General features: G+C 35.6%; 2 protein-coding genes across 4 annotated transcripts; both read right to left on the bottom strand.

Moving 5' to 3' along the window:
- Positions 1-691: 691 nt before the first annotated feature.
- Positions 692-7,558, bottom strand: LOC118798050 (B-cell receptor CD22-like). 3 transcript variants are annotated; one of them, XM_036557371.1, is made up of 9 exons: positions 7,461-7,558; positions 6,812-6,878; positions 4,118-4,363; positions 3,484-3,741; positions 3,133-3,393; positions 2,959-3,037; positions 2,812-2,857; positions 2,192-2,385; positions 692-993 (listed from the first exon to the last, which is right to left on the bottom strand). In XM_036557371.1, exons 2-9 carry the CDS (start codon positions 6,867-6,869, stop codon positions 933-935), a joined length of 1,203 nt encoding a protein of 400 aa, XP_036413264.1. In that variant the 5' UTR covers positions 6,870-6,878; positions 7,461-7,558; the 3' UTR covers positions 692-932. The 3 variants fall into 3 exon arrangements, with proteins under 3 accessions (XP_036413264.1, XP_036413265.1, XP_036413263.1); XM_036557372.1 differs by lacking the exon at positions 6,812-6,878 and having other exon boundaries at positions 7,461-7,537; XM_036557370.1 differs by lacking the exons at positions 6,812-6,878; positions 7,461-7,558 and adding an exon at positions 6,297-6,478.
- A 1,119-nt stretch (positions 7,559-8,677) lies between these two features.
- On the bottom strand, positions 8,678-19,842 carry LOC118797737 (hemicentin-2-like). Its single transcript, XM_036557004.1, has 7 exons — positions 19,783-19,842; positions 19,271-19,612; positions 17,744-17,992; positions 17,296-17,556; positions 16,118-16,239; positions 15,924-16,001; positions 8,678-8,737 (listed from the first exon to the last, which is right to left on the bottom strand). The coding sequence occupies exons 1-7, from the start codon at positions 19,838-19,840 to the stop codon at positions 8,678-8,680; spliced, it is 1,170 nt and encodes a 389-aa protein (XP_036412897.1). The 5' UTR covers positions 19,841-19,842.
- Positions 19,843-22,480: the final 2,638 nt, after the last annotated feature.

Below are 22,480 nucleotides of genomic sequence, written 5' to 3'. Positions count from 1 at the left end.
GTTTTCAGTGTGATTCTGCCCTCTAGAGGTGGAGATTTGTAATGACAGAAAAGTAAAGATCACATCCATAGAAATCTTAGAGGTGTGGAGGTGGGCAGTGACGGGGAGGTGGAGCAGTGAACTCCCTCTTTCTCTCTCAGCTCAGGTGCTCATGCTGCCCTTAATGAGACACTGACACTGTTTGGGCTTTGGCAGAGTGGGCACCTTTATAAGGAGGGGGAGGAAACAGAAGAAAAGAAGGGGGGCAACAAGCAGCAGCTTTAGTTTTGTGTTCTGAGTGAAAATTAAAGGAAAATCCTTGCTGTAACTGACCTGCCGCCCTTTAGCGTCCCTCTTCCTCCTGGGTTAGTACATGGTGTGTTACACTGATATTTTACATTGAAATGTTACAACACTTAACACTTAAATTAATTCAGACATTGTAAACTGATGAAATTAACCTGATAGTGTTTACAAAATGGAAATCAATGAACTGCTACAAATGTCAGTTTAATTAATTAAGAACACTTTATTCACATATATCAAAAAATTCAACATTCAAATCTTGTCAAAGTAAGACTTCAAATAACACAAAATAGTGAAAGTAAAAATAAATAAATCCCCAGAGAAACATATTTCTGTGAAAAAAAAAAATTCCTATTAAAGAACAACAATAAAAAATACTGAATACATAACTGCATTAGTTTAAGATATAAAAATGAAGTTATAAAAATAATAAAGATAATTGGAGAGAAAGATTTGTTTCAAATACATGTAATCCAAATGAAAATATGACATTTACTAAAAGTGAAAAAATAAAAAATAATAAACTGTAAAGCTTTACTATAGACATAAACAAAGAACAGTTCAACACTTCAAGAGTCCATTCATACTAATACTCTCTCTCTCTCTTTCTCTCTCGCTCTCTCTCTGTATAGCAGTTCTCAGCAGATCTAATCTTTTCTTATTGTGCTGTAAATCACTGAGGGATCTTCCTCATTCTGAGTTGGTGACCTACAAAACAAAAGTTAAAACTTTAAATTTGAACACATAAAAGCAGAAGTTCAAAATATCTTTTTAAGAGAAAACCACAACTTCACACTTTCCCATCTTTAATAAACATGTTCCCCACTACACTACATTTATTTAACAACACAATCACAGTGTTTATCCAGCAGATGATGCTGAGATGAGAACTGAATTATTCAAACAGTCCAGAGACCTTTTTCTGACAAAACAGCAGCTGCACCTAAAACAAAGTTCTGCCTCTGAAATCTCACTGTAAATCTTAATGCTTCTTCTAACGCTGTTAAACTGGTCACAGTGCTGAGTTCAGCTCTGCTGATATTAAACAACAACTAGCATGAAATAAACATTTTCTACAGCACCTTTATTTGTGTGTAACTCATCATAATCGTGTGCATCATTCTAGGTTTCTATTATTATGGTCTTATCAAACTTCATCAAGAAAAGAGCTGTAGAAAAATTAACAAGCTAAGAACTGGCTACTAAAGTGAGTTAAACATTTCCAGAGCACTTTTCTTTGTGTACCATGCATCATAATATTGTGCTCAACCCTTAACTAAGCACTGTGATAAACTGACACCTTACTGTAAAGTGAAGGGTAAGTTTCAATTTTTAGCTTAATTTAATGAAATCTGATGAACAAAATTATTTTAGTGTTTTCTTATGATTATCAGTACTTCAATAGAAAATTGCCAATTTGTTGTAAATCAAGACCCTTTAAACATACGTTTCAATATTTTATCAATTATAAGCTAAACAGATTATTCTAAAACAATCTTCAGAACAATGTAAATACAAACTTGTGATTGGCAAATGAAAGCTCCAAGCAACCTAAAGGCATGAGCACTGCCTAATTTGGTTAATGTTATCATGTGGGCACACAATATGCAAGTCTAAAGTTTGCCATACGAATTATATGTGAATGCCCACCTTCATTTCACCAGCTTTTTCTGTTAAATTTTCTATAGTTTTACTAATGTTACTCATCACACTCAGAGAGATTTTATCAAATAGTCCTGAACGGTTCTACTTTAAGGTAGAAATGCAATGCACACTGCACACTGTAACATTGAAAATCCCATAAAGGTGCTTACAGAAAATAGCATTTGTTTCAAAGTCTTAAATTCCTCTTTTCTTAAGCAAAGTTTCTCAGAGCACCTTTAAATTAAAGCTCAGTGAAACTCACCCAGTGGCAGCAGTGTGGTGGTGGAATGTAACACTGGCATATTGGGGCTCCCCCTGCTGGTCAGTGCTGGTCACTTCATCATTCTGAACCCCGACTGTAGCATATAGAACATCATCAGCTCCAGAGTCAGCAGAGTCAGCAGCCTGTACAGGTCTGGATGTGCTGCGTGTAACAGTGGTGTAGAGGATGTCATCCTGAGAGGGAAGCATTCACGGAGAACAGTTTAAATGTCTAATGTACTGAAAATGTGGCAGAAAAGACTATTATTTTAAAAACACTTTTATGGCATCAAATTCAATTAAATATTAGCAAGCTGTTCTCGCACACGAAAAAGCAGTACCTGCGGAAGAAAATGTGCTTGTGTATGAGGAATATTAGCCTGACCCTCAGATGTTTTCTCTGCTCACTAATGAGCTTCAGCACACGCAAGAGTTTAATTAATTTTTGACAGTGGTGGGCGGGTCACGACATACGATTTGGCACTACTGATTTTGGGACTGTGTTGTGATTGGCTGGCTGTCAGTAGCCATGTTTACATGCAGCCTAATAATCTGTTAATAATATGACTAATAGCTCAATAGAATATGAGTGTCTGCTAAATGTCATGAATATAAATGTACCTGTTTTGGCTCACTGTGATCAGTTCCAGCTGCTCTTTTCTTCATTCTGTGAAAACAGGACAAAACAATGAATATGGTCAAAATATTTTTTTTATCTGTAAATGCATTGCTACAAACTGTAGGAAATGTTTGATACTATTTACTGACCTGTAGATGCAGATTAAGGCAGTAATAAGGATAAAACTTCCTCCTCCCACTGCAATCCAGACTGCAGACAAACTCTGACCTGCAGAAAAAATCATTTTCACCATCACTTTAATATGTCATTCCTATTAAAATGGAAACTGAAACACAGTATTTGTCTTATTATTCACCACCTACTCTTAACAGTGACCATCACAGATCCATTCAGAGCTCCATGTTCATTCTGAGCTACACAGTAGTACAGTCCAGTGTGGTCAGCAGTGATGCTGATGATGCTGTAATTCTGTCCAGATCCTACAGGTGAGGTTCCACCTTTTTTAAACCATGTGTAGATCTTCACAGGTGGGTTTGCATCACTGCTACAGTTGAGAGTCACAGAACTGCCCTCCAGTATGTCTCCAGAGGGACTGATGGACACTGAGACACTCTTTGGAGGATCTACAACAGATGAAAATTTCAAAAGAAATAATATTTTAGTGTTTACTGAGTTTCAGTTGCCTTTAATTTAATACCTCAACATTAACTCACATGTAACATTAATCTGCACAGCAGTGGATCTTCTCTCTCCATGATCATTCCGACTCTGGCATGTGTATTCTCCACTGTCCTCAGATCTGATGTTGGGAATGCTGTAGGTTTTTTCTTTTCCTACTGATGTTGATCCCTTAAACCAGGTGTAGATCTTCACAGGTGGGTTTGCATCACTGTTGCAGGTCAGAGTCACTGAACTGCCCTCCACTATTTCACGAGAGGCACTGATGGACACCGAGACATTCTTTGGAGGATCTACAGCGGATGAACAATTGAAAAGAAATAAAATCCTTATATTTGCTAAGATTCAGTTGAATTTAAGTTAACCTCTTAAATGTCCTTGGCCCATCACTTCTGTTACATGAGAAGTCCCAGTAGTTACTGAATAATACTGATGGACACTGAGACATTCTTTGGAGGATCTACACAAAATGTAATTATTAGTAAATTTCTATGTATATTGGTTTTCATATTTCTAAATCTGAAACATTTATTACATAGTTGAATATGTTGCATAAGTTATGCAAATGCTGCAATTAAATAAAATGTCAAACAGTTAATCAATCCCTGAAAGCCAGGATAATTTTGAGTCTTATTTTGATTTATTTTGAGAAAAAATGATACAACTCACATCTGACTCTGAGGTTGTGAGCCGTAGAGTTATGTTGATATCCTCTTACAGCACAGCTATAACTGCCTGCATCCTCACTGCTGACTGTCTGCAGGTGGAGCTGGTTGTTCTTGATGGTCTTTGTGGTTAAAGGACGTCCATTTTTGTACCAGACGAATGTTGGGTCAATCAGACTGCAGGTGGTTTTACATGACAGATCTGCTGTTTCTCCCTCTGTCACTTCTTCAGGAGTTTCCATGTGGAGCTCTAAGACAATGAGATGAACATCAGATTTGGAGAAAAAATGTCTGAACCTTTGTCATCAAAGTTAGAGTTTATATCTGAGTGCAGATATAAATAAACTGAATGATATTTGATCTTCTCTGCTTCTGATTCAGGGAAATTTTGTACAACATAACAGGGAGTGATTTGCATGCAATTGATAAATCAGCTTCAGTGCATGGAAACAAGTGAGTACCTTATTTACATACCATTTCCAACAAGTATCACCACAACTAGCCCTCATAAATATATGACTTAAATGAAGTGTGTCCTGCATGTGTAATGATAGTGAGTCAATATAACATTTAGCAGCTCATGAGCCATAAGTGAGTCTCTCACGAGTCTTTGATCGAGTAGCAAAGCCATATATATATATATATATATATATATATATATATATATATATATATATATGTAGTCTCAAAATTACAACGATTGTGTAACGTGATATAAAACACTGGCTGTTTAATTTAGGTGATATGTGTGATGCAGTGTATGAGTTTCTACTGTACTATATTGGCAGTGTTTCATATTTTATGGAGGAAATTAAGTTTTAGTATTAAAAACAAAAAGGCTTTAAATAGTATGTATGTATGTAGAATGTATAGATAAACAATTTGTTTACATCAGTGTACATTTAAAAAAATAATAATTGTTCTATGTTAAGGACTGCTGTGTGGGATTATTATTTATTTATTTATTTGCTTTTTGTTTTTCTGTTATTTTGTTATTGCTGAAATGATTGATGTAAGTGTCAATAATTTTGATTATTTAATCAAACCAGGCCAGTAACCCATATTACACTCAAATTTTCATTCAGTTCTACTTGATGAAAGTCTGGTTGTACATATACAGAAAAGATAACTGATGAATAACACAACTGTTGGTGAAAATTGATTGCACTCATTATCAGATGTGATGTTACACAACTTTGATGAATAAAGGCAAGAAAAACGAGAAAAGCATCAAAACAAACAAATAAGTAAAATGTTTATAATATAGTAATCTAGTCTGGAACATACTGATGCATTTTATTTACATTTTTTGTTTTCAATTACTTTAATAATTTAAAAGTACCATTTGTATTGTGTGATATTTTCATGATGGACAAAGAAACAGAAGTAGATTTTAAATGAACTAAATCAAAGTTAAGAATGTTTATCTCTTCTATAAAGTTATTCATTTGGAGACACAAGGTTTTGTTTCAACAGCAACAATTTGTGTGTTTTTTTCTAACATTTGCTGAATAATTGCTGAATAATTGTTCTTTAAATCAGTAATCAAATAGTAATGTGGTAATTTCAAAAGATTGATATGCTCTATGATATGACATGGATAAGATCTGGTGACATTCTATTTTGAGTGGTCTTTTTTAGATTAAACAACACTCAACAAACTCTCAGTAAAAAGTCAAAAATATATGAGGGTTAGAATTAGATTTTGAGTTGAAGTTAAGGTTAGGGCTAGGATTAGGGCCAGGGTGAGGGTTAGGTTTTGGGTAAGGTTGGTGAGGTTAGGTTTGTGTAATGGAAGCAACATATTAACAATACATCTACTTAATGTAAGTAATGTATCAACATAACAACTACAAGATATTTACTTTAGTGTATTCAGATGCTTTACTACTTCTATTTCACTGATATGCTGTTAATGTGTTTATTAATCATATACAAAGGACCACTCCAAACAAAGTGCTACCAAAGGTCTAAAAGAAAATGAGCAGATAACCTGAATCAGGTGTAAGAACAGATAAAATGATGAAGGAGTGAATCAGAACAGAAGCTGAACATCATTAGAGCAGATTAATAAAATCATTGATGAAAAAACAACATGAATATTCAGAGCAGTCATGAATAAGAAACATTACTCTGAAACCAGAGCTGTGTCTTATAGCTGGACAATGGGATGATTAACTCGCCTGTAACTCTGAGCTGAACTCCAGGTATAGCTGCCCATTTTTCTTTTTCTATCTTTGTTATGATTCTGAAGCAGAACTGATGTTCATCCTTCTTCATTACATCACTCAGTTTGAGGGAGAAGTGTTTCTGTTCATCAGTTAAACACTCAACTCTGCCTGAATAATCTGGGTCTTTACTCAGATCAGTCAGCTCCAAACCCTGAACTGGGTCTATGAACCAAAAAGTCTCTGTCACTGTAAGACCTTCTGGGTGAGTATAAGTTCCATTCATAAACACTGTGGATCCGTTTAAAGCACATATTTCCTGTTGGTTGTACTTCACACTCCACTCTGTTCCAAAAGCTCCTGAAACATATGATGCATGAAAGAGCTGATTACAGAGTCTGGAGCCCATAAGACAGTCAGAGTTACTGTAGCTTACAGCTTCACTTCTCTCCTCTCGAACTCCAGCAGCTCCTCTACAACACTGAGCTGATTCTGAGAGAAACCACAATCCACAACAAACACTGACTCACCAACAATCATGAGCAGAAAGATCAGAGGAAGAGGAGGAGCCATTCTCAATGACCTCATCACAGCAGCCTGGAGGACATTTTTAGTTAATGACAGTTTAATGTTTCCAGATCTTCATCTAAAGTCCTGAAGAAGTCTAAAACATTTAAAGGCTAACACTGTAATGAAGTCTGTGTTTAATTTAATCAGTTCTTCATAACTGTATGTTATAATAGCCTCATTATGAAAACAAAAACTTACTTACATTTTGAAAACAGCTATTAAAATGACATTTCTGAGTAATTATGACCAGCAAGTTCACAAGGGAAGGTCTATACTGAGCATCATGGGTCACCTTCATTCTGAGCTATTCTCCCCCACAGTGTAGATTTAAGGCATCTCATTTTGTTTCTCAGGCAATAACAAGACTTGATAAGAATTTTATTTACAATATATTTGTTTTTATGTTATTTCTTAAGCATCATGTGATCATATATGTTATCCAGGCTTTTCCCCAAAACAATCGCACATGAGACAATAAAATTTAACTGAACTTCCTCGGAACTGAAATGGTAGAAACATCAATCTAAACATAAATAACAAAATAGGTACTGTAGACCATGTTTCTACTAATCTATAACCAACATTCTGAACTAAAGAAAAACATCTTACCGTTCTGTAACGAGACTCATTTCCATCGTCCAAATGATAAATGTTGAGAACAGAGACAGAACTGAGATGTAAAACTTGGTGTGGTTAACACATTTAACTGTAAACTACTGCGCTTCTTCCTCTCTTAGATTGCACGTGACCATCTCAGCTGCAGCAAGAGATCTTGTCTTAAACTTCTGCAAAGTCTAAATTACCTCTTAGTGACACTGTGACCTCTTTCTGTTTTAGATGTCTATTAAAGTTTGTGAATATTAGACATGTAATGCTGTAGGACTTTATCCAGCTCCTCCTCTTCTCCTGCTACTGTATGAAGCAGTAATTGTCACTGGTGTGTTTATCAGTGCTGATCTCAGTACAGTGTTACCCAGCTGATAGAATAAACATCATCAGATCATCTGAAGAACAGAGTGACTGATCTGCTGAACTCTAGTATCTTTGTGAACATGCCCTCTTAACTTGGTCATGGACTGTACGCTGTGGCAGAATCTCAGAAGTCGTCTTAAAGGCCATGTAATTACTACATCATCACAAGTGATTTTTTTTTTAAATGACAGATGAGGGATCAAGTGAACACGACTGTTTACTTCAGTAAATGTTGGCCAAATATCACTGTAACCTGAGGTATTTCACTCTTCACCCCCATAAATACTAACAAAGCTGGTCATGAATAACAAAAATCAAACAGAACTAAATGAAAAAAATAATTTTATTTCTTCAGCCACTAACAGTTTCTCCATTCAGGAGTCTGTTTAGTGTCTGTACTGTCACGTTAAGACACAATAGGGTTTGACATGGTCTCTGGACTGTCTGTCTGCAGTTGTGAGTTAACAGGAAGAGGGCGCTGTTTTGTCTGCTGTGTGAAAGAAGTAAAATTGTAATGAATGTAGATTAAAAAAATAAAAGAAATAAAAACACATGGAAATTCATGGGACATTTCAAGTGTTTCTTCTCTCTCTCTCTCTCTCTCTCTCTATATATATATATATATATATATATATATATATATATATATATATATATACACATACATTTTTATTTTTTTAAGTGGGTTCCAATTCAATACAAAAATACAAATGCAACAGCTAAAGGGATCCTCATAAATAGCCCAAATATAAATAGAATCATTTTGCAAGGTTGTTCCAAAAGTGAAACATATGATGCATGAAAGAGCTGATTACAGAGTCTGGAGCCCCTAAGACAGTCAGAGTTACTGTAGCTTACAGCTTCACTTCTCTCCTCTCTAACTCCAGCAGCTCCTCTACAACACTGAGCTGATTCTGAGAGAAACCACAAAGCCACAACAAACACTGACTCACCGACAATCATGAGCAGAAAGATCAGAGGAAGAGGAGGAGCCATTCTGAGTGACATCACAGTGAAATACAGCAGAGTTTCAGTGAACTTTCAAAATAAGATATGAATTTACAGCTTAAAGTCACTGAGAGAGCAGAAAGATGGGGAGAGACAAAGAGAGACACATAAACAGGCACTTAAAAGACGTTTTTGTCAAATGGCATTTTTTAAACCACTAACATGATTTTTATTATCATGGATGTATCTAATTAACCATTTACTGAGGAATATTTTCCACATATTATTTTACACAGCAGAAGATATTCAATAAACATGTGCATATTAAAAAAATAACTCCTCCTTTCCTCTCTGTACTGAGTGTTATCTACACCGTGAGAACAGGAAGTGAAGACTGAAGAAACGTCTCTGAGGTTTTAAGCAGTTTGAGTAAATGTAGTTTATTTTAGATTTTCTTCTTCTGCTTTTGCTCCCTTGTTCTCTTCTTGTGCAACAGCTGGTCAGTCTAAAACTAACTGTCTTTCAGCTCAGTCAGTACATTTGGGACTTTATGTCCTAATCAGCTTGCTGCAGGCTGTGCAGTGAAGCCAAATACTCTAGTATTGGTAATTAATAATAATGCAGTTGCTAGTAGCCGGTTTATAGTGTATAAACTAGCTTATTCAGTTATATAACCAGTTTGCTTATTACTTAATTGATGAACTTACTTACATTTTGAAAACAGCTATTAAACTGACATTTCTGAATAATTATGACCAGCAAGTTCACAAGAGAAGGTCTTTATTGAGCATCATGGATCACCACCTTCATTCAGAGCTATTCTCCCCCACAGTGTAGATTTAAGGTGTCTCATTTTGTTTCTCAGGCAATAACAAGACCTGATAATGAATTTTATTTACAATATATTAGTTTTGTCTTATTTGTTAAGCATCATGTGAACATATACAGTATGTTGACCAGACCTACCGCAAAACAATCCCACATGAGACAATAAAATTTAACTGAACTTCTTCAAAAATGTGTACTGTAGACAATGTTTCTACTAAACTATAACCAACATTCTGAACTAAAGAAAAACATCTAAATGTTATCTACACTCTGAGAACAGCAAGTGAAGACAAAAGAACCATCTCTGAGGTTTTAAGCTGTTTGAGTAAATGTGTTTATTTTACATTTTGTTCTTCTGCTTTTTTGCTTCCTGGTTCTCTTCTTGTGCAACAGCTGGTCAGTCTAAAACTAACTGTCTTTCAGCTCAGTCAGTACAGACTTTATGTCCTAATCAGCTTGCTGTAGGCTGTGCAGTGAAGCCATATAATCTAGTATTGGTAATTAATAATAATGCAGTCATTGGTTTACAAACTAGCTTATTCATTTTTTATAACCAGTTTGCTTATTACTTGTCTAACACAGTAATTACTGTTACAGTAAATACTGCAAGGCAATATAAAACATTGTAATCCTTCCTACTGCATGTGTGTCAATCTCCATTTATTCTGGTGAGGAAATCATAGTGAGGTGAATTAAGATGCTCTGCTGAATTGTTGAAATGTTTACAATTTCTATAATATCCTAATGATGGACTTTTTATTAATCACTTATGCAGACAAACTCTCTCAATATTTTTACCTTTATCTACAAAATCTAGTTTCAAATGATAAAATAATGGTTCTGCAGTGGTAAAGTGTTGGTGTAGGCAGGGGTAGAGCTACACCTCCAAAAGTGTTGGTGCAAAAGAAAAAATAAGACAGTTGTCTGAGTGACAAAAATGTGAGGTTTTATGATATTGCAACTTTTTTTTATTTGCTTCAGTTAGTTTTCACTTCAACAGCTTAAGGGACCAAATGCTGTGGTTTTATGAGTTTTTTGGAGGTGGTTATGATTTACTTTCCTGTTCAGAGAATGTGATATTACATTGAAATTTGGTGTGAATATGTACGTATCATCTTTTTACTCCAAATATTTTTGTAATATTAATGCTCAAAATGAATGTAAACTGAAACACATTAACACATTAGCTAAATATTATTGGAACACAGCCTTTTGTCACCTTTTTCATGTTTTCTGCCCCTCCCCCACTCTCTCAGCTCAGAAGTATGCGTGGACCTCATGGTGAGCTTTTCGCCTCATTTTTCTAAGTGTGACTGCATTTTGAGTCAATTTTTAGAGAATTTAGCTGTAAATTTCTGATTATCACCACTAAACTCAGAGTCTGAGTCAGTGAGGACTGTTTGAGACACAAGGAGAAGTGGGGCACCACCTCAGTGACAGTTTAGGGCCTCTTTCCCTGACAGTGTACCTGGGGCTGTATTACAGAAACTTCCTTGTTGTCTTAAGCTCCGACAGGTAAAGATAAGATTTTTCAGAAATTCATACTACAGAAGCAAATCTTATCAAATCTTATCTTGATTTAGGAATCTTATCTTACAGCATCTTATCTTGTCTCAGGTTAAGAAATCATGACTTATTCGATCGACACTATAATGAACTGTCATGTCTCTCTTAACAACAGACCACATGTGCACAGCTGAAACGTAGACTCATAATCAAAGTAATCAAGCTAGTTAACCAGGCAGCCAACTACTGATACTGAAAATAAATAAAAAATAAAACTAAAGCACAATAAACTGAAAGTTAAGAATATTGTGACAGTGCTTTGCGTTGTTTATCAGAGTCGCCGCTCCACAGTTTCAGTTTCATTTCCCAAACACTTTCGCCGAGCGTGCTAACATTATTCCTCCTAATAAACAGACACACATTCAGCTCTGTCTCCTCACTATTCACCACCATCACTGTGATATATTATCATCAACATTAACATACGTAAGTAATTAGAGGGGTGTGGTGGAGATCGAGTCTGCAGTGTCTGGGGTTTTTAAAATGCTGTTAGAAAAGGTAAAATCACAGTTTTCAGTTTAGATAAATGGAAAACATAAAAAGCAGATGGTTGAAGCAGAAGGTAAGACGCTCTGGGGTTGTCCCCCAGTTTAGCCACTCTGTTTTTGTGCAGGGTTCACCATATTGAGGGCTATTCCAAAATAATTAGAAAGGTTTAAAATGGATTATAAACCCCTTTGACAGTGAGAAAACACACACACTTTCTAAGCCGCTCATTTATCTGGGTCGCAGGGGGAGCTGCAGCCTATCCCAGCAGTCATTGGGCAGAAGGCAGTAAACACCTTGGACAGGTCACCTGTCCATTGCAGGTCAACAGAAATGAAACATGTTAGTCATGGAGGACACAGGTTACACTTATCAGTTCAAATACTATTTTTGCTTATACACAAGTTTTGGTTGTGTGCAGTAAATAATACAGTCCATTTTATTTTTAAATTTATGTGTGTATGAATGAAAGATATTTACCATTTTTCAAAAAAAAAAAACTTTATTACACACTTTCTGTGATTTTGTCAAAAGACTTTGTGAGTAAAAATGCCTTGTGCACAAATGTGCTGTGCTTCCATAGTGTGTTACACTTTGGTGACGTCAGCAATAGGCAGACATGTAGGGTGAGAGACCTTGAGGTCAGTAGGTTTAAAAACATGTTTTTGGGACAGAATTGTGTGATGTACAAGTAAACATGCACTATAACTGATAAAGTTGCTATAGATCATATCAGTATTTTAACTCACACCCAAATATCTTCTTCTCCACCATATTATACATTAAAAAAAAAAAAAAAAGCTGATAAAATCTAAAGCAATTATCTAACAATTTGGCATAATAAGCAAAAGGATACCAAAATGAAATCCCCTGTACAGTTTTAGATTGTCTGCAGTGAGTTATAAGTAAATACAGAGAAGCCACCTCTGCAGTTTTTGTCTTAGCAGGAATTTATTGAGGGTCATTGTGTCTCGAACATTAAATCGTGACCGGCTGGGACGACTAAATCAGATACATGTGTATTTACCTAAGTTACATTAGTTACAGTGAATGCATCACCAGTAGGTATGTTGATGATGTTTTGTTAATGGGCAACTACATGGTTATTAAAGACACTGTAAGAACCTTTGATGAATGAACAAATCAGATTAATTCTATTGATTTACTAACAAACAGAATCATAGAACAGCACCTTGGACAGCACTGTCACCTTTACACAGCTACATCCCACAAACCTTAGACCTACACTGCCATCTAGAGGAAGAGTATAGAGTAACACTGTTTTACAGTGACCTTATTACAGTCTAATGAACAATCTGACTACAACTAAGATACTGATGAATGGAGAGTGTTTAAATGGTTCAGAGAACAACTACACATCTAAATTTTACAATTTCACATGGTATGAAAAGACTGGCTGAGATTAGAGTCTGAGCCTGGATTTGTGTCCATGTTTTTATTTTAAATGTAAATGTTTGGACATTTTTATTATTACCTACGTGAGCTAAACCCTGAACATTGTATATTTTATAGGTGACGCTATAGTTTTACCCCAGTGACCACAGTTTTATTTGTACTGACAATTTTAGACAAATACTTCTGTCTATCGATCAGGCTCACTTAGTTTCTTTACTCATCTTGCATTACTAACTGGACTTATTCCTGACATCAGTGTGACTGTGGCAACAGGAAGAACTGGTATTATTGCCAATACTGTGCTGTATTATTTATATCGCAGTGCTCCTTTGTACTTTGTGAGCCATAAACTTGATTGATTGATTGATTGATTGTTTGATCTTTAACTTAATTGTACAATACAAAAAGATTCAGTATGCAGTCTGGACTGAACTGAAACCACTGACCTTGAACACACAGCACAACTATTTCAAAAGAGAACAAACAGAGAAGATCATCACTGTTTGACCTTTAGGGGGAGTTCTAACACTCTGTAATGACCTACAGATTGATTTGTAGGGAGAAGCAGAGAGAAACAGACACAGAGAGGGAATTTAGCCTTTAACCTTCTGCCCCTGTTCACTGACCTGCAGTTTAAACTCTCATTATTCTATAAGGTTGTCCAGACTTCAGTTCCAGTGATGCATCTTAGTGCAGAAGTGCTGACTGAAATGAGTCAGTTAAACACTCGACTCAGCTGAAGCATCAGGATCTTTGGTCCAGTTCATATGTGGGTATCTGAACCAAAAAGCCCTTTTCACTGTAAGACATTCTGGTTGAGTATAAGTTCCATTCATAAACACTGTGGATCCTTTTAAAGCACATATTTCCTGTTGTTTGTACTTCACACTCCACTCTGCTCCAGTATTATAAAGTAGGTTGCTTAGAGATCTTTGAGTATTCATTACCAAAATGGACCAACAGGGAGCACCATCTTCATTTGGGTCTTTTCTCCCACAGTGTGTATATTTAAGGCACCACATTTGTTCCTCAGGCAGTGAAATGACTTGCTTTGCATTGAATTTACACTATGTGTTTTATGTCATCTGTTATGCATTGTGTGTTAAATATGGTAAGAGTTTTCAATATGAGACAACAAGTTGAAAAGCTTTTATTTTTCTCATGTTGTGCTGAAATAATAATATCTCTATCCATTTCCAATCTAAACACATATACACACTCTAATCTTTATGAAAGTACATTTTATAGGTACAGTAACCTACATTCTATCTGATTTCAAACGTCCAAATGATAAATGTAGAGAACACAGACAGAACTGAGATGATAAACATGTGGTTAACACGTTTAACTATGAGCTGCTGCTCTTAACAGAAATGTCCAGCCTAATTTAAATGATGTTTCCTCTTACAGGATGTATGTGACCTTCTTAACTGCAGCAAGAGATGAGCTTTAACTTAAACTTCTGCAATTATCTTTTAATAAAACCACCATTTCTTTCATCCCATGTCTAATATTAAAGTTTATTGATATTAGACATGTTATGATGCATGACTTTATCCACAGTGAGTGATCTGAACACATAGTATTAATGTTAAACACAGCCATGCGATGTCCTCCATGGAGGAATCCTCACTGCCACCTTAAAGGCTGTTCCATCACTATATTAGCACAAGTGAAGTTATTTCGATGAGACCTCAAATGGAAATATTGATTTCAGCAGCAAAAATTGTCCAGAAATTGTTGTATTGATGCATTTCCTTTGGAAACTAGCAAAAAAATGGAAGATAAAGCTGTTTATAATCCACACCAATGAAAGAGTTTAAAATCACAACTTTCAATCTGCTGATATGATTGCATGACTCTGCTGGCTTTATCATTAGCAGGCTAAATGATACAGAGCGAGTGATAAAAAAAAAAATAAAACACTACAACGCTATAGTATAACAAATGAGACAGTTCATATAAATTTACCCTTTAAGTGGGATCTAGATAGATTCACTGTAAATGCAAAGGTTAAATAAGATCATCATTAAACTTTTTTTTTCCCTTTGTAAATTGATCCCGAATATAAATGCAACCATTATACAAGGTCCTTTAGTTTAAAATGTTTTAATATAGAGAAATGTTCAATCATAAGCATACAGAGATGCAGAGCTGAGCTCCACCCAGCATGTCAATGTGGTGAGAGAACACAATGCAGATCACTAACAGCCTCACACTGAGCTTAACATACTGAGTATAAGAGCTGATACACAACATTTATATCAGAATGATTTCAGCTCTTAGCATTTCATACTCTTCATAGAGAAAAGACGCTCTGCACTAAATCAGACAGATATGATTATATTTACAAAGAAAGAAAAACTTTTCACATTTTAGCAGATATTTGGATTTATAAAAATTAAGTAAAATAGCAGGCTTTATTATAACAATTTGGCATTATAAGTAAAAAAAAAAAATATTATATGAAAATAAAATGAAATTTTCTGTAGAGTTTTAGAGTCTCTATATGGAGCTACGCAGAGGAAAAAAAAAAGAACTTCATTAGTTTTACATCTTAGGAACATTTTCTAAATAAAGAAATGACAGAGAAATTCCAATTAATCTCCAAATAATCAGAGCTCCAGAAACACTGAGCTCACAGATATCATAGAGAAACATGAGCATCAAAGAAACAGACAACCTCAGAACAAACATCCACAAACACAGTTCAATACAACATCCTTAATCTTAGTCCTGATCCACCATGTTCACTCACACTGGATCATGATGAAGGGATCTAAAGTAAATCCACTGTATATGGAGTTGATCACCTTCTCTGTTACTGAGTATCACAGTTTAATGTGTAGAACTCACTGCTGGAGTGTCGTACTCAGAACTGGACTGAGGGTCCAGAGCTGTGTACGGGTCATCAGGAGAACTGGACTGAACAGCCTGTGTGAGGGAAAGAGAGAATGAAGCAGAGGAGGAGAAATGAAGAACTCCATTTAGTTTTCTGAGTTAGGAATTCTTTACAGATCTAGAGGGAGGATTTGTGAAGAGACACTTACTGCAAGTGTGTGGTACACATCATCAGAGGACCTGGCTGTGGGCTGAAGAGCTGTGTATGAGTCATCCTTAGCATTAGGGTCAGCGTTCTGGACAGAGGATGGTGAGAGAAGGTGTAGAGAGACTGAAGGAGTTTAGGAGTCATTAAATAAGTTTACTGTAAGAACTTTTACTAAAGTAGAGAAAATAACTTCATCATGATTTACTAATTAAGAACAGAAGCTCTGTATCTTTAAACAGCTCTATCACCTCCACACAGCTGCATCACACAAACCTCAGTCTTATTGACTCAGTCTTATTGAGCCATCTAGTGTAAATGTTTTGTAATTACAGACAAACTTTACTAGATCAAAGGTTTGATGGCAGCACTTTACTGTTCAGGTAATGATGTGATTATAAAATGATAACAAGTTACACTAAACTAAAAATGACATGGTGATTTTGAAATTGTTAAAAATGAAGGAATTGATCTAATAACTAATTGATATTAAGAAATATTTATCAAAAATTAAAAAGAGAATATCATTTTTAGGTTTATTTAGCTTAATACTTAAATATTGCCATATTTTTGCCATATTATTAAAAACTCATGAACAATTTATAAATTATTACTAAGGTGTTCATGAATGCCTGGAGATTTACTGAAGCTCACCTCATTATCTCGCTCTTCCAGGTTTCTGTTTTGTCTTTTGCCCCTAAAGAGAAGAAAATCTGTTTCAATATGTTCACTGACTTTACTCATGCAAATAGAAAATGTATAAACTTAGTTATTTGTAGAGACTGTCTTTCAGAAAATATATATTTGGATAGTAAAACGAATAACAAAACTTCATGGCTGTGTGTGATAAAAAGAACAGTATTAGTAAGGAAACTGAATAAAGAATAATGGAAATAATAAGTAACTAATGTGAATCTCACCTCCTCCAGAAAACTACAGTGAGAAGAGCTGCATTTATACAGAGACTGACTCCAACAACTACATACAGAAACACTGAATACAGGAACACTGAACCACCTGCAGTGACACACACACACACACACACAAACACTGCAATGACAAAATGTAACTAAGGCAACAAATATGAAAAAAAAATGTAATAACTGCATTTGAAGAATATAAGCAATAATAAAACCCTAAAGAAAAATTAGGGATATATTTCTCTTATTATTCACCACCTACTCTTAACAGTGACCATCACAGTTCCATTCTGAGCTCCATGGTCATTTTGAGCTTCACAGTAGTACAGTCCAGTGTGGTCAGCACTGATGCTGATGATGCTGTAACTGTTTCCATATCCTACAGGTGAGGTTCCACCTTCTTTAAACCAGGTGTAGATCTTCACAGGTGGGTATCCATCACTGCTGCAGGTCAGAGTCACTGAACTGCCCTCCGTTATTTCACCAGAGGGACTGATGGACACAGAGACGCTCTTTGGAGGATCTACAGATTAATATAAACTGATTTTTAATGTCAGATTTTTTTTTGTTGTTGTTTTTTCTTTATAATCACAGTTATTACAATAGTGTTTTTTCTTTCACTTGAGGTTCACCAAGAAAGATTTATCACATTATTCCATGTCTGCATCATTTTGAATTGCTTTTAAGGGAAAAGAAACTGTTAAACTCAGATCTGACTCTGAGGTTGTGAGCAGTAGAGTTGAGATGTTGATATCCTCTTACAGCACAGTTATAACTGCCTGCATCCTCACTGCTGACTGTCTGCAGGTGGAGCTGGTTGTTCTTGATGGTCTTTGTGGTTAAAGGACGTCCATTTTTGTACCAGATGAATGTTGGGTCAGTCAGACTGCAGGTGGTTTTACATGCCAGATCTGCTGTTTCTCCCTCTGTCACTTCATAAAGAGTTTCTACATGGAGCTCTAAGACAGTAAGAGGACAATCAGATTAAGAGAGAAAAGCTGTAAAGTCAGTTTTCCTCATATATCAAAGTTGCATATAATGAAGCACATATTTTACTGCCAATTTTCCCACATGATAAAACTCATACTAACTAATTTACATGAAACATGCACTACCATATACAAATGTTTTGATAATGAGTCAATTAATAAGAAAATTATGTAGCAGTTACATGAGCCATAGAGGGAATTTGGGATCTGGCAGGAGTTGCACTGCTCCCCCTACAGGCAAACCTTGAATATCTGTATAGTTTTAAAAACAACATGAAAAGCAATTTCCTAAATATTTGAAAATAATATTATGTGAAGTGAATGAAATGTAGCCATTTTTCAGATGGTAGTGATGGGATGATTTGTGTATTGTGTTCTGCCTGGATACCATTGCAGTGGAGAGGCCCGTCAGTTCCTTTTAGGGCTTCATGGAAGAAATAATGTTTTCTGGCAACTAATACAATCCATTTTATTGCATTTTACCATTTTTTTTTAATAGTATTAACTTCCTGTCTTATTGCTACATATTAGAAATGTTATAGTACTACTCCTGTTTCATCGTGAAGTTCAGTATGTAAACAAAGGAGTACAATTTTTTCAAATGCTGAACTGAAAGTAAGAGGCTCTCAGCTTCTTCTGATAGTAAGATAGTAATATTTTTAGTAAATATATATTAAATATTATTTGCACTAATATCAATATTATGTCCCCGCAAATCATTACAAATAGTTTAATCCTAACAGCAGGAATTAGCATCATAGCTGAAATGTTTTTTCACAATGATTTGATGGAGTTTTGACAATTACGACCAGAGCTGAAAGCCGACCTCTAAGAGTCACAGTTTGACACCTGATCTGCAGTGTATGATGTGGATGCTACTGTTTTAGGTAAACTGTGTTTTGTGTTTTAGAGATGGAGTTATTTAATATATCAGACTGAACTGTTACATTTTCATATTGATCAGTGGATACATAATGAATACATAAATAAATAATAAATAAATACATAAATGGTCTAAAATTGTATGGAAAAAGTTGGTACCTTAAATTCTACCAAAAAAAATTTCTTAGAATCTATAGTGTAGTAGTAACCCTGTCAGTTGATTTGACATGGAGAGGGTCAAACAGGAAACGAGCAGATAAACTGAATCAGGTGTAAGAACAGATAAAATGATTCAGTGAATCAGAACAGAAGCTAAACATCATTAGAGCAGATTAATAAAATCAAAAAGCAGATGATTTAACTCACCTGTAACTCTGAGCTGAACTCCAGGTGTACCCAGCCATCTTTCTTTTTCATTTGTTATGATTCTGAAGCCGAACATATGTTCATCCTTCTTCATTACATCACTCAGTTTGAGGGAGAAGTGTTTCTGTTCATCAGTTAAACACTCAACTCTGCCTGAATAATCTGGGTCTTTACTCAGATCAGTCAGATCCACCTGTGGAACTGGATCTATGCCCCAAAAGGTCTCTGTCACTGTAAGACGTTCTGGGTGAGTATAAGTTCCATTCATAAACACTGTGGATCCTTTTAAAGCACATATTTCCTGTTGGTTGTACTTCACACTCCACTCTGTTCCAAAAGCTCCTAAAACATATGATGCATGAAAGAGCTGATTACAGATTCTGGAGCCCCTAAGACAGTCAGAGTTACTGTAGCTTACAGCTTCACTTCTCTCCTCTCTAACTCCAGCAGCTACTCTACAACACTGAGCTGATTCTGAGAGAAACCATAAAGCCCAACAAACACTTACTCACCAACAGTCATGAGCAGAAAGATCAGAGGAAGAGGAGGAGCCATTCTCAATGACCTCATCACAGCAGCCTGGAGTCCAAAACTTTAAATGCTGACACTGTAATGAAGTCTGTGTTTCATTTAAACAGTTCTTTATTTTTTCATAATTGTATGTTACAGTAACACGACTTGGAGGAACAAACATTTAGTACATTTTGAAAACAGCCGTTAAAGTGACGTTTTAGTATTTATGACCAGCAGTTTCATCACAAGTGAAGGTCTATACTGAGCGACATGTATCACCTTCTTCATTCAGAGCTATTCTTCCACCCAAAATAATTCCACATGAGTTTAATGGATATTATTTGAGATTAAAAGGGTAGAAACATCAATCTAAACATAGATATCCAAATATGTACTGTAGACAATGTTTCTCATAAACTATTAAAATGTTCTGAAATAAAGGAAACTTCTTACCGTTCTGTAACGAGGCTCATCTCCAGAGTCCAAATGATAAATGGTGAGCACAGAGACAGGACTGAGATGATCAACTAGATATGGTTCACACGTTTACGTGTAAACTACTGCGCTCAGTTGAAATATGCAGACTTAATAAAATGCATCTTCCTGTGATAGGATGCATGTGACCTTCTTATCTGCAGTAAGAGATCTTTATCTTAAACGTCTGCAAAGTCTAGATTATCTCTCAGTGACATTGTGACATGTTTTCTTTTCACATGTCTATTGAAGTTCTTTAAAATTACACATATAATGATGTAGGACTTTATCCAGCTCCTCCTTTTCTCTTGCTACTGTATGAAGCAGTAATGATCACAGTATCATTGTGAACACACCCTCTTCACTTAGTCATGCACTGTACACTGGGGCAGAATCCAGAAGCCGTCTTAAAGGCCATGGAATTACTACATTATAACAAATGAAGGTTTTTTTAAATGAGTTAACACTTGAGGAATCAAACACGAGTGTTTATTTCAGCAGGAAACTGTTGCCGAAATATCACTGTAACCTGATTTATTTCCCTTTTCACCCCCATAAACACTAAGAAAGCTGTTTATGAACCACAGCTATAAAACAGAAAGCTTAATACTTCAACACCACAACTTTCACTGTGTTCACACTGAGATCCATGTATAAAACTACTCCATCTCCTAGAACTCACTGATGATACAGCTTCATTACTTCATTCTGCTAGCTTGATAGTTAGTAAACTAAAGGTTAAACAGCCAGTGAGAACAAAAAGATAATTACATTACACCTCAGCTCTAAAGCAAAGATTATAACCAGAAAATAAATACTTTGCGTAATATATGTTACATGTATGCTTTTTTTGCTTCAGCCAATATTCTCTCAAACATCTTTGTTTATTCTAGCCAGTTTCTGTTGAGTCTGTTTAGTGTCTGTACTGTCACTTTAAGAGATGGTAGGGTTTGAAGTTATCACTGGTTCCTGACTGTCTGTCTGCTGTTTGTGAAATAACAGGAAGAGGGCACTGTTTTATCTGCTGTGTGAATTTAGAGACTTAAACTTTATTAATGTCCACAAGCAGTTACACATTTTAATTAGAGTTTAGATATCATAGAACTGTAAAACACTGATGAATTTGACCACAGGAAGAAGAGTTAATGCAAAGACAAATGATAAGGGATCCTGATAAAACAACAAATCATGTATATAATAAAATGAGCCGAACATATAAAGAACTATTTTACAAGGCTGCATATTTTTATATCTTTTATTATAGAGAAATGTTCAATCATAAACATACAGGGATGCAGAGATATGTCAGTGAAAGACTACATATTAATGAGAGAAAAGCAGAATAAAATACAAGTAAAGATTGAGATAAATATACATTGTACAACAATAAACATGTGCAGTTTCCTAAAAGAGCAAATACTTTTGTCTGCATTGGTATCAGAAGTTCAATAATAGCCATCTGACACAGTGCAGTCAGTCCAGCTCCTGAGGTGCTTATGAAGCTGTTCATGAACGTATTTAAGTTTGTTGGAGATTAAAGCACACATTAAACTGCGTAGGGCTGTTGGTCAACAGGTTTGGACCAAAACCACTGACCTACAGCATGCAGCAGAAATATTATATATTGACCTATAGGGGGAGCTCTAACACTCTGTAATGACCCTACAGACTCATATGTAGAGAGAAGCAGAGAGAAACAGACACAGAGAGGGAATTTAACCTTCAATCTTCTGCCCCTGTTCACTGACCTGCAGTTTAAACTCTCATTATTCAATAAGGTCGTCCAGACTTCAGTTCCAGCGATGCATCTTAGTGCAGAACTGCTGACTGAAATGAGGCTCTGATAAAAGATCTGGTAGAACATTTTTTAGCCTGAACCAGATTCACTGAGCTGCTCTCTAATGACCACCTTTACCCACCAGATCAGAAACAGAGAAACTGACCTCTGACCTCATCTTCTACTCAGAATCAACATTTAGGAGGAAGTGGTTGACTGGTCACTAATCTAAAAGAAAAAGACAACAGGTTAGACAGTAAATTGGAAAGCAGTTTACTTGTAACATATTAATATAATAAGATGGCCAGTAAAGTGATGTAATCTGATGTTGATTACATATTCCTGAGTATTTATGAACGTCAGATTTGTGCAAAACAAATTCTGTTAGCATAAGCAAACTGCCTGGGGTCAATCATGGTCTTTCTTTGGATCAAGCTGACCAGAAG

Source organism: Colossoma macropomum, unplaced genomic scaffold, assembly GCF_904425465.1.
Source record: "Colossoma macropomum unplaced genomic scaffold, Colossoma_macropomum, whole genome shotgun sequence".
In the NCBI taxonomy this organism is placed as follows: domain Eukaryota; kingdom Metazoa; phylum Chordata; class Actinopteri; order Characiformes; family Serrasalmidae; genus Colossoma; species Colossoma macropomum.
This window is presented reverse-complemented; position numbering and strand designations above follow the sequence as displayed.